The following is a 12,938-nucleotide window of genomic DNA, read 5'->3' on the forward strand; positions in this document are numbered from 1 at the left end:
GGGGGGGTGGGGGGTGTATTGAACTGAAAGGGTTTTCTTTGAAAGGATCATGGTGAATTGTGATTTGGGTGACTTGAATGAGCATGGGGCCTCGGGTAGGGGGGTGGTGTGAATTTACCCCTGAGCCCTGTTTGTGACCTACCTTGGACAACCATCTTCCAACACTTTCTGCTGCTGTTCTGACGTTTCCAACCAAGGCACACTCTGACAACCTCGACACACACACACACACTCTCTCTCTCTCTCTGTCTAAAGTCAAGGAACCCCTTTGGTTTGCTGTCAGTATGTATGCTCGGTCAGGGGTCTTTTTTTTACTACCTTATGTGCTGAATCTATCAAGAATTTTTCCCTCCAAACAAAACATGAAAAAGGGATGGATGCATGTAAGTTTACCTACCTACCTGGAAATCAACACATCGCCTTCTGCGCGGTTGTTGTTCCCAAGTTTGTCCTATCAAGAAAGGTGTGGTGTGTACACCAGTCAGGGGGGAACAAGAGTGCCATTGTTGTTGTTGTTGTTGTTGTTGTTGTTGTCTCTTTGTATGATACACACACACACAAGTCTCAAATGGACATGGCCATTTCATTTCCCATTCATTCTAACCCCCAACATCAAACAAATCATACAACCAACCACCACCCACCACCCACCACCCATCCTAGATATCTATCTCCCTTCTAGATTAATTACCTAGTCACCCCCCCCCCCCCACATCTACCCTTTCAAAAAACAAAAACAAAAAAAGAGATCCCCCATTTCTTTCCAAAACGCCTGTTGGTAAAATACACGCTTGCTTCGCTTTCGCTTTCCCCCCTTTCCACTTACGCTTTCCCTTTCTTGCCCCCCACTCCACCCACCCATCCATCCCATCCATCCCATCCATCCCATCCATCCATCCTCTTTCTATTAGATGGGGTATCAAAATGCCCTTTTCCCGGTCCTTTCCTTTCAAACATACACACACACACAACACATACACCTGGCACGGCGTAGTAGTAGTATCGTCGTTCGGTTTGCTTGTCAGTCGCCTCGTTGTGCCGTTTAGACATCACAGACCCGCCCGCTTGGCATGGCAGGTTTTGTTTTTGTAATCAACCCTCTCATTTGAGGAGAGGAGGTTTTTTACGCAGCAACGCGCATGTCTGTCCCGCTGACCTTGACGACGCCGTTTTGTTGCTTGGCGGGGACCGTCAGAGGAACCGTCTTCCCGCGGGCCTTTTCCGTCAGGGCAATCATCTCCCTGAGCATGACCTCACGGGTTTCGCGGGCGAGTTCGTCGACGTCGGCTGTGGTGAGACCGGCTGTGGGGATGGGATCGAGGACTGTGGTTGTGTCAGCCTGTTGCGGTGAAAAATTCAAGAGGAAAATGAAACAAAACATACCCTTGCACGGCACGCTCCCCGACTTGAAAACCATGTCCTTGAGGGAATACACATGGCTGTAGTTGGCCACAACCACTGGAACAATAGGCACCTGCGCCTGGACAGCCAAGTGGAAGGCGCCCTTCTTGAAGGGGAGCATGGTGGGCTCCTTGGTGTAGCTCCGGGTCCCCTCGGGGAACATGTACACGCTCTGCTTCCTCTTGGTGATCTGCTCGCCGGCTCCCTGCATCGCCTGTCGCGCATCCTTGGAGTTTTTGCGGTCGATGAAGACGGCGCCGCTCAGGGTCATGAACCAGCCCAAGAATGGGATCTTCTTGAGCTGAGTCTTGGCCGTGACGCTGCAGTACTGTGGGAACATGGTGCCCAGCATCAAGAGGTCGACTTCGGTCTGGTGGGGACCGATGAAAACGGCGGGACGGACGGTGCCGAGGTGGTTCTTTGGGTCTTCAATGTCAAACTTGACGCCTGTGCCGAGCAACATGCACAGCTTGAAGCACCGCCCAACCGCCCATTGTGAGAGACCGCGCTTGCCTATCAAGGAGAGAAAGACAGCAGCGCCGAGTCCGTATGCTGAGGCGATGAGGATCGAGATGTACATGGCCAGTGAGCGCGCCCCGAAGGCGGCTTTGGAGTTGACTAGACCGAGGAGGTGGAAGAACATGATGAGGGCGGCGTAGTAGGCGAAGAAGTAGCCGGTGTATGTTATAATTGCCGCCATAGCTGGTGTTGAGAAGGAACGACGAAGGAGGGGCGGGGTTGAGCCCGAAGGACGGCGAGGGGGAGGAGGGGACTCGGAAGGCCGACACGGGGGGATGCGCAGTCGCAAGGCTTTGAGTCGTTTTTCGGCTTGGATCCTGTGATGATGAATGGGCTTGCCGGACCGGTGCTCAAGCGGCGGGTGGCCGGAAAGTTTTTGGGGAGGACGGGGACTGGCGATGTGGCGTCTGGATGGGGATGCTACAGGGCTAGTGGATGCTGGAGAGACAGGCGATCCCAGTCCAGGTGGTGTCGTTGTGCGTCGAGGGGTTTCTAAGCCAAACGATGGACGGTTTGTTGGTGATTAAGGATATGGAATACTAAGAAACAAGCAATCATGGGCTCCGTGGCACCAAAAAGGTCTTGGTTATTGACTTTCGTTCTTCATGGCCCGGGCCGGCACTCGAAGTTGCAGCCCAATCAAATCAAAGCCAGAATGCACTGTGAGAGTGTGGGGTGTCCGAGGTTGAGGAATCGTTGAGGCTAAAATTTGCGGGACGTGGGGCAGGTGCCAGCAACCCTTGCAGCCCCTTGCAACCCTTGTGACCAGAAAACTTGGCAATCGCGGGGATATCGTGACAAGACTGAGAAGTCAAGCTTCACTTAAAAAACTCGGGTCTCGCCGCATCATCTGTCGGTTAGTTGGGCACAAACAAACATCATCCAACATGTGCATGTGTTGCTGAATAGTATCTGGTGTTTCTATCCTCTCCTCATCACTGAATTGCTACAAGTCTCATCTCATGGCCACAGTGTCGTTTCACCTACCCCCCCCCAAGTATCTTTTGTTGGGATCGTGCGGGGACGGGAACGGAGATACAAAAAATTGTTTAAGTTGGAGAAAAGAAAGCATGTGATAATTCCCACCATATGATCATCCAACATCGCTAAACCTGCGACGACACCACCGTTGCGCGTACCTGCCGTTTGATCATCTGGTCATCGCCGAAATCATGGGAAAGGGTTGTTGTCTGTGTTGACACCTCCCGGACCTTTGTGTCCCGTCTGGACAGAAGGAGGATGGATTCAACCGACTCTCGAAGTCCAGCCAGCTCATACATGAGGATAATTCGACAGATGGAAACACTAGCCATGTACCGTCCCACGATGGATAGCGCATCCTCCACGCCCACGAAGATGGTGCTTGAAAAGATCAGGGTCCCGAAGATGATATGAAGGACGGTGGCCATGGATCCAACCCAGGCCGCGACCAAGAAGAGCTTGCTCTCTTGGAAGGTGACGATGCGCACGTCATAGCCTTCCGAGGCACTCGGTATGGGCTCTGTCTTGAGAAGGCCGAGCAAGCGCCTGGGAATGCTCGAAATCCATCCGCCTGCCGGCGCGAGCCTCTCTCGAATATGAAAGGCCGACTCTTCCTTTCTCTTGGCTGCCTCTTCCTTTCTCTTGACTGCCTCTTTCTTTCTCTTGACTGCCTCGAGAACCTCTTTCTTTGGACCTCGCCAGCCGCAGACGCGGAGCCGCAGACCTATGGTTCCGAAAATGTGTACGACCAGGCCTAGCAGTGCCCATATCGTTGGCCCGAAGGTGCGATTCGTCCACAGGGTGCATGTGGCCTTGACGCCGAGCTCCCAGTTGAGAGTAGCAATGTTGGCTATGGCAGCCAGGGCGATGATGTATTCGGCCATGGAGATGGACAGCTTGTAGTACCACATGCTTGGGCGCCACTGTGGGAGTCTGCTCGGGTGGTCGTGGAGGATCTGGGCGGGATCATGGTATTCAAAGGCCCGGCTGAAGTACACGCTGGGCGATCCGGCGGCAAGCATGAGTGCGAGGAGAGGTCGCCGTGCTACATTCGCGAGCATGCTCATTTCCTCGGTCGAAGGACCCATCACGGCGAGGACGGTGGGCATGACGCCGAGGAGAACCTGGGCTGCTGTCATGCCATTTTTGACATACTCGCTCGTGTTGTTCAAGATACATTGGATGACAGGCTGTGTCAACACACTGTTGGCTCCACCCCCACCGAGAATGTCACGTTCGACGGCAGATGTGTTGCCAGTAAGGTATTGTCGGTATTGGGTCATGCAGTACTTCTGCTTAAGAGCTTCGAATATGTGGCCATGTTGAGGGTACCATTCGCGAAACTGGTTCGTGTTGGTGCCTCTCCACGCTGCGATGGGTTCGAAGTATATGAAGAGGAGGAAAAGGATACACCGAGACGGTGCGGAGAGTCCACCCATTGTGCGGTTCATGATGTTGATGATTTGCTGATGACTGTAGTGACAAGAGGCTGGCTAGCTTGACAGAACGGAAACTGGAGTTACTTTGTTCCCTCAAGCTATATACCTGACTGAGGGCAAGACGGGGCCAACATTATGGCGAGGTTCTCGCGGGATTCCATCATGGGTGTTTCAGCCTCTCAGCGCTAGTTGTGCAAACTGTGGGTGGCTTTCAGGATGAATCGCGGTGATCCAACCAGTTAGTGGCCGTCTGCAGCCACGCGCTTATAAATATCACATTTCCTCGGCTGGTCTTGTTCATACGCACACTGGAAGCAGGCAGGCAAGTTAGGGCTTCTGTAGAGGTCTAGTGGGCGTTACTCAGCCATGACGGTGATACTCCTTCCTGGTGTTCTTACACCCATATACATGGGTATGGGCGAGGCTCTGGGTTCGGGTACGATGTTAATGATGACACATTGAGCTTGGCCAAGGCCTGCCTGAAGCCAACTTCGAATAATACAGCCCCAATGTGGTGTTCTTAAGCGCCCTGTCATCATGAAGTTCATGGTTGGCTTTTTGTTAGCCTCAGCCAAGATCATATAATCATCCTTGTGAACACAACAAGGCTCAGATCAGCACGGACGAGGCTCCGAGACTTGCCTTTACACAATACAAATATTTACCAAGGTTAGTTTTTGGTCTTGAGAATAGTTCGAAGGTCAATCTCTTTCAATACCTAATATGGAAACACAATACACACTGTACAGGTACGTGTTCATGTCTCGGGAGACTCTACAATGAATGAAAACAAGATGTGGTCGTAGCGCCCCCTGCTGTTCTAGAAGCCCCACTAATTATGGCCTAGGCCAAGGGAGCCTAGCGCATTAGCCATGGTTCATCCAACTGCTTGATTCGACGTCCACTGAACACCAACAAAGCTCACCAAAACATTCCGGATGGCCGCAGCAACACAGCAGCTTCCCGCCTACTTCACCAGCTACACAGCAGCATAGGTTCGAGCCTCTTGCATCAACAGCCTCCGGTCGCCCCTGGGCGCCAATGATGCTTCCGGTCCAGCGATAGCCCCTCCAATTCACCCCAAGCGCATGTCTGTCTCGGACAATCGAAGTCCCATCCCAGCTATCCTCACCATCGAGACATCCCCAAAGTCACAATGGCCGAATCCCGTCGCGGACACCCGAACCTATCCGTACGGCTGCCGCAGCCCGGCGCCTCGGTCGCTCTACCCGATCTCCCTCCCGTCTCTGCTCTTTTTTTGATCGATTTCGACGTCAAGGCCGGCTACACCATCGTCTGGAAACGGGCCGTTCCCGGTCTCGAGCTCGAGGGCGCTGTCGAGTACAAGAGCTTGCCGTCGGGCTTGCACACCGTCACCGACGACCTCATCTACTTTGTCCACGATGCCAGCCACGCCGGGCTCAGCGCGTTTATCAACACCCCCACCGATGAGGAGGAAACACGTCATGCGCGCATGATTGCTGTGGGTGTCTTGGTGCCGCTAAGCTATGGCCGTCTGGGGAGGGCATGGCGCCATGCCGAGGGCTTGAAGGAGATGGCCAGCAAGCTGGTTCAGGATCGCAAGCAGACGCAAATACTGGAGGAGTACTGGGAGAGAAACGGCGCGCGCGAGACGTCGGCGCCGCAGCCATTGAAGGATGAACCTCTGGCCTCCCCCGCGCTTAGCTTTAGGGCTGTCCGTCCGCCGCTGGGGAGAGGCCATGCTAGGAATAGGTCTGCTTCGGATGGCACCGCCTTGATACCTCCCGGACACAGGCTGTCGCCTTATCATCCGGCGTGGAGTTTGACGTCGTTGCTGGATACGTTTGGGCCGCTGATCTTTCCGGTTCATCGCGCCGCCCTGTTGCGCAAGCGCATTTTGATTTCTTGCCATGCACCGGTGCATGAAGTTTGCAATTTTGGTATGTTTACCGGACACTCCTTGGTATTTGATAGCTGCTGACGAATCTTAGTGTATGATATTTCTGTCTTGTCCAATATTCCCCTGTCCGTCTGCGACGTGATAGACCCATCAGCACCTGTACAGCGTTTACGACCTCTTTTTACCATCGGTGTGCATGATATCTCGTATCTTATGGAACACCAGGCCGCCATGAAAAAGCGCCCTAATCAAGACGATCAGCATTCTGATCCGTCCGAGGACTCTACCTCGGGCTGGGTAGCCTGCACCACAGACAGCATTCTCGCTATGAAGGGGGATCTCTGGGACATGCTGATCACCCTGCCCCCAGTCTACTCGAGCAACGCCAAGGAAAGGGCATGGCCAACAATCGAATGCCCCAAGGGCGTCCCGGTAAAGGCCACCCAGCGCGACCTCCGCCGTTTCCGCACTCTCCGAGCAGGCCTGGCGCACCTCGCCGCTGCAGCAGAAGCCTCTCACTCTGGGTCACAACCCCAACCAGAGGTGCAAACCCCAGACGAAGCACCCACCCCCTCCACGCCAGCCATCCGCCTATCCAAACCCGCAGCTACCTCCTCCTCCTCGAGACCAGGGACATCAAGTGGCAACTACCCCCGCCAAGCAATGATCATATCCGACGAAGACGCCGACCAAATCGTCGAACCAACCACCTGGGCTGCGTTGGCCTACAACGGCTTCATGTGGTGGGCTTCGGCCGGTGAAAAAAGACACTCTGATGAAATCGACGAGCAAAGCCACGACGCCAGTCTGCTTGCTGATTTGGGACCGCCCATGTCGCCTTCCATGACTGCTGTGCCGCAACGGAGGCCGAGTTTTGGGACGGCGGTTTCGGGGACAATGATTGATAGTTTGTCGTCCTTGACAGCAAGAAAACCGGGGGAGGACGCGGAGGAGGATGATGAGAAGGCGGGGGTGGAGCTGGCGATTATTGCGTATTTCCACAGGTTGACGACGGGGATTTTGAGGGTGTTGGCCGAGATTGTGGATTCGGGGGATGATGATGATCTGATGAGTCTGGATTTGGATTATGGGGAGACGCCTGGGGGTGGGGGTGGCGGAAGGTTAGGGGACCCCCCGGATGAGAGGGGACGGTTGCTTGGGGGTGAGAGTGATGATTATCAGGAAGAGGGGTACGAAGGGAGGGGAGGGGGGTGGGTGAGGGTGGATAGCGATGCGCTTGCGCAGATGGGGTTGGATGTGTGGAGTCTGGGTGATGCTGAGTTTGTGAGGGAGGTGGTGGGGAGGTATTTTGAGGGGAAGAGGGCGGCGGTGGTGACGAAGGGGGTGGAGGTTTGTGGGGTCAAGGTTTGTTGACAAGATGAGAAGGGGGGGATGTATATACTTTGCATGGCGTTATGATTCGGGAATTGGGGGAATGGTAATTTAGGGAATATGCATAGGGATATTGGTTTGGACTATTCAAATAACGAAGATGGGTGTTGCAAGGTGTGAGGCTTATCTCCGGTGATGTGCGAGTGAGATAAGATAACCCTAACCCAGCTTATCTCCGGTGATGTTGTGTTGACAGCGCTAACCCTAACCCAGCTTATCTCGGGGAGCTTGGACCTTCAGTTATCACTTTCACCATCAAAAGCCATCAAGGTTCATTCATTAGGTTTCTTTCAACGCTAACTTGACCTACACGCTTTTGGAACAACCTCAGCCCTTGCACCACCATTTCTCCCCCCGCAAAATCTCACCACCCACCAGTTCCAACTATTCAACTGAACTCTCTCTTTAAATCTTGGGAAAAGAATTCACAACTTCCCATCACCCCCAGAACCATTTCACAATGGCGGAACCAACAGCGATAATCGACCCCCCCTTATTGGAGTCATCACTCGAACGTCTCTATCCGCTGAGGGAAATCCTCCAGCGGCTGCACCACCGCAACAAGAACCAGCATTTTTCGTCGAAGTGGTGGTCGGCGTTTGATATTTTGAGGAGGAACACGGGGAAACTGATCTTCGAAATCGAGGACTGTCTTGATTATGCCCCTTCACCACCATCGTCAGGCCAGTTGGCAAAGGGGAAAGGCAAAGGGAAGGGGGAGAAAACGAGGAAGTGGGAGGAGGGGGTGGAGAGGGTGCTGAAACGGGTGAGGTTCATGAAGGAGGGGGTTGTGGTGAAGGGGTGGGTGGGGTTTGGGAGGCTGGTGGGGGATAGGCAGTTTGCGCAGGTTGGGTTGGGGTTGGTGGGGGTTTTGGGGGGGGTGAGTATGGTGCTTGGGGGGTTGGTGCATGATATGGATGGGGAGATGGAGGGGATGGAGGGGGTGGAGGGGGAAAATGAGGGGGTAGAATATGGGGAGGGGGAGGTGGATATAGGGGATGTGATTCAGCGGGAGGATTTGGGGGTAAAGGTTCAGAGGGAGGAGGTACTGCAGAGTGTGGAAGGGGATGTTGATACGGTACAAAAGAGGAAGGTGGTGATGAGAGGAGTGGGTGAGGAAGGGGGGGTGGTGAAAAAGAAAAAGAAAAAGAGGGTTGCTGGTGGGGATGAATTCGATGATATTTTTGGCTCTTTTGAGAACCAGAAATCCGCCAAGAAAAAAGCAGCCGAAAAGAGAGATACACCATCCAACGAGGTTAACTGCCCCAACAACGACAGCGATAACACATCCCAACCATCAAAACCAGCCAGCAAAAAGAAGAAGCCAGACGATGAGTTCGACGACATCTTTGGTGGCCTAAGTGAGGAGACACCCCCCAAGAACAAGAAGAAGAAAGCGGCAGGAGACGAGTTTGATGATATTTTTGGTGATTTGGGGGAGGATAAGCCGAAGAAGAAGAAGAAGAAGAGAGGGGATGAGTTTGATGATATCTTTGGCGGGTTGGGAGGTGAGAAACCAAGGAAGAGGGTTGGTGGGAGTGGAGTGGTGGAGAAGAAGAAGAAAAAAAAGAAGGGAGATGAGTTCGATGATATTTTTGCTGGATTTTAGGAGTGGGTGTGTAGGGAGGGAGAAGGAGGGAGATCGAGAGACCGAAGGAAATGATACCCCCAACTGCTGGTTGGATGTAGTTTGTAGCTGACGTCTTGCACTGGGCTTGGTGACTGCATAGTTGGCTGTCTAGATATGTGGTAATATTAATTGGGTTCGATAGTCGGAAATGATCGAAACTGAGTCTTTCATCCTGTTGATAGCTGTATGATGTTGTCTCGGTCAAAGGCACTGTATTTCGCTCCACGCCAACATATTGTGAAGGTATAGGCACTAGTGATATTTGACTTTTTTGTATATATAGTTGCAAGGTGAGAGTATATATAGGAGGTCATTAATAAGATTCGATTATATGATATACTAAGATATAAACCTCGGAGTTTATTCTTTTTAAATTAATTACTTATAGGAGGGCAGTAGTAATATAGAATTATAAAATAAAAGATTTAAACTAGATATATAGAGGAAAGGACTTAGTAAACATTAAATACTTTCCCTATTCACGTCTTTATCGTTATATTTTACTACGGTATTTAGCTTTTATCACTTAAATCTAACGTATTATTTTTAATTATTATTAACCTCCCCCTTCAAGTTTAAATATTTCATTGCCTCTACTCTCCATGAATAATAAAAATACTACCCATCATTATCACTAAATTCCTTTATATCTCACAATCGCATATCTAACATAGAGTTTACATCCATGATAGTCGTAATATATAGATAAGTATTTATATTCCAAAGCCAATTGAGCTTATTACCCATCTTTAAGGCCTTGCAACTATCTTTAAAGGCCCTGTAGCTACCTTCTAGGGCCTATCAATAATATTCAAGGCCTACTCACTATCTTTAGAGGTATGCTAGCTATCTTTAAAAGCCTTTATTCCTGTCGGTGATCTCTACTTCATTTTATTTTTCCTAGAAACGTAACAGCTTTAAAGGCCCATCCAGTCCCCAATTGGCATGGCACCCCACCCAATCAGTCCTCTAACGCTGGACGCTAAGTAGCCAGGTTCGACGATCCAGCTGGAAATTACTCGGACGTGGTTAACATACACCCCTCTGACAAACCACGAAAACTACTCCCAATCATAAAACCCTCCCTCATCACCCCCGTTGTGATCATCATCGTTGGCGTCCGAGGTAAGGTCATCATCATCCCTCGCCATCTCCTCCCAATCTTCATCCTCATTCTCCTCCTCCACCACCTCCTCCTCCTTCTTTCTCTCCTCCTCCTTCTTCCTCTCCTCCTCCTTCTTCCTCTCCTCCTCCTTCTTTTTCTCCTTCTCCTCCCCGGCCGGAGGGGCTTAGCGGCGGGCAAGTCGGCATCGGATGATTCTGTCATCACAAAAAAGTCAGCCCACCGGTCAGATTCACACAGCAGGAATACAACAATCTACTGACGACGGGAGCGGCGAGTTCCAGCCACATTTTTCTTTTTTTTGAAAAAAAAAAGGAGGGCGTGAGGGAGGGGGCGAGGGGCGCGAGGGAGCGAGACTGAGGAAGCAGCAAGAAAGGAGGCAGGGCTTGCGGGTGCCGGGGAAGAGGGCCTGCGAGTGCGAGTAATGGTTGGCTGGCGGTGGTAGTGACGGCCTGCTGGCGGTGCTGTTGCTACTGTTGCTATTATTGTTGAGGGTAAAAGATAGAAGAGAAGAGCTGGAGGAGATAGATGGATTGAATACATATTAGCTGGGCGGCGCTAGAAACATCATACTCAAAAGAGGGAAACAGCATCAACCGGGACCGACGAGTAAGTATGAGTGGTAAAGGAACAGACCAATGGGAGGAGGTACGTATACCAAGCACGGTGTGGGAGACGACCGTCGATGGTTGGGTGGTTTTAACGTTGGGAAGTTGGAAGGCTGGAAGGCTCGCGACGAAGGCAACGATAATATCGAGGTACGATGGGGGGTTGGACTGCTCAAGCATATCGCTCTTATCTTGGGAGGACGCACACCAAGAACCCACAGGCATATCCATCTCTATGCAACTTCCGACTTATGGTATCGACCGACCAATCGACAATACGATGTGGGGAAGTAGTGTTGATGTTTGGGTGGTTCCGACCTTCAGAAGTTGAAAAGGCCCGCGATGAAGGTAATGATGATATCGAGGTACGAAGGGAAGGGGACTGGACTTTCCAGGATATCGTTCTTGACTTCGAGTAACGGACAGGCCGTGCGAAAGAGACATTGGTTATCTTGAGCTGTGGCAGCTTAATGTGCCAGCGGATAGACATGTCGTACCTGACATTGAGTAGCAGGATGCGCGATTAGGGAAGGTTAGGTGCATATTGTGGTAGCTGGCTGGTGTAAACAGTCTGCGACGAGGTCCAGGATGCACGAGTCTTGCCGAGGTTCGCATGCGCAAGCATCCAAAATGCAATAGCAGAAATAACACGACTCTAGTGACCGCGAGAGAAGGAACAGGCTGATTGACAGTGACTGACAGCGCAAGGACTCAGATGGTGAGGGCTCTAAATGTCCCCCTGAAAGTAAACCAACCCCTTCCGTCTTGACCAAATGGTTGCCATGGTGACCCCTGAATCTGAGGAGACATGAATAAAGAAAGCGATGATCAATTGGAGTTTGGTGCAACCGAGTAAGATGGTCTTTGAAATTATGACTCTTGCCTACCTTCCAGCCTGTGACAAAAACTACGTACACCTTCCTCGCCGCAATCTTCCATGTACCGCATTGATCTACCGACGCGGCTGACTTCCATGGGACCGCGTGTCTGGGTTTGGAAAAGCAGAAGGCACGAGATAATTTGTGTCTATCCAGGTTGAAAAGAGACTGCTCAACCAGCTACTTAGCCACTTAGCTCTTTCATCATGGTTGTCTATACCGCATTCTTTCCACAGTTGGGTCCAACGTGTCGCGCATGCGCAACCTCGGCAGAACTTGTCCATCCCAGACCACGTCGTGAACGCGACTTACACCAACCGACCAATCATCTTCCATCAGGCTCATCTGGGTCAGGTATGATACTCCTTTGAAAGAACCCAGCCTGGCATGTTTTCAACGGCCCAAGCATCCTTCAGTTTGTTCTTCCCATTGTCGAGAGTCGCACCACTTAATTTCAGGTACGACATCTCTATCACCTGTCGCCAATGAAGCTGAGCTCTCCGTCAGCTGTCACATATTGCTCACCCACGATCTCCATATTCCACGGCCCATCCGTTGCTCAAAGCCAGGACGTATCTCCTAAATCTACAGGCCCCATCCTTTATTCGAAACGCCTCCCTTCGTGTTCGATGTCGTCGCTGCCCCCTCGTAAGCCTTTATCGCTTCCTAACGTCAAAGCCACCCAACCACGGACACTCTTCAATACCGTACTGGCGAACAGTCCATAAGGTAAACAGGAAGCTGCGTAGAGATGGATGTAGAAATGGTTCTTGGTATGCGTCCAGCCAAGTCAAGAACGATATCCTCGACAAGCCTGGCCCCCCTCCGTGTTTTATGTCGCCGTTTCCTTCGTCGTTACCTTCGTCGTGAATCACCGCAACCACCAACATCTCGACACTTCCCATACTGTGTCAGTAATCTCCTGCTATCCTGTACCTTCTCGATTATCCTTCGTTGTCTTCGAAATGACGTTTCGTACGCTACAGCTAGTACGTGTTAAATCTCCCCAACTCTTCCAGTTCTTCTTCTCTTCTCTTCTCTCTCTCTTCCAGCACTCGCGCGTCGCAAAAGTTTTTACTTTTTTA

The 12,938-nt window shown here is 51.6% G+C and overlaps 3 protein-coding genes across 3 annotated transcripts; 1 reads left to right on the forward strand and 2 right to left on the reverse strand.

Annotated features, from left to right (window-relative positions):
- Positions 1–1,123: 1,123 nt before the first annotated feature.
- On the reverse strand, positions 1,124–2,101 carry PODANS_7_10680 (uncharacterized protein; the record flags this gene model as incomplete). The annotated part of the gene is made up of 2 exons (XM_001908401.1): positions 1,124–1,323; positions 1,384–2,101. The coding sequence occupies 2 exons, from the start codon at positions 2,099–2,101 to the stop codon at positions 1,124–1,126; spliced, it is 918 nt and encodes a 305-aa protein (XP_001908436.1).
- A 925-nt stretch (positions 2,102–3,026) lies between these two features.
- Positions 3,027–4,352, reverse strand: PODANS_7_10690 (uncharacterized protein; the record flags this gene model as incomplete). Its single annotated transcript, XM_001908402.1, has 1 exon — positions 3,027–4,352. One exon carries the CDS (start codon positions 4,350–4,352, stop codon positions 3,027–3,029), a length of 1,326 nt encoding a protein of 441 aa, XP_001908437.1.
- Positions 4,353–5,496: 1,144 nt separating this feature from the next.
- PODANS_7_10700 (uncharacterized protein) lies at positions 5,497–7,596 on the forward strand (the record flags this gene model as incomplete). Its single annotated transcript, XM_001908403.1, has 2 exons — positions 5,497–6,262; positions 6,314–7,596. The coding sequence occupies 2 exons, from the start codon at positions 5,497–5,499 to the stop codon at positions 7,594–7,596; spliced, it is 2,049 nt and encodes a 682-aa protein (XP_001908438.1).
- Between the last annotated feature and the right edge of the window lie 5,342 nt (positions 7,597–12,938).

The sequence above is a fragment of the Podospora anserina genome, chromosome 7 (assembly GCF_000226545.1).
Source record: "Podospora anserina S mat+ genomic DNA chromosome 7, supercontig 1".
Lineage (NCBI taxonomy): Eukaryota > Fungi > Ascomycota > Sordariomycetes > Sordariales > Podosporaceae > Podospora > Podospora anserina.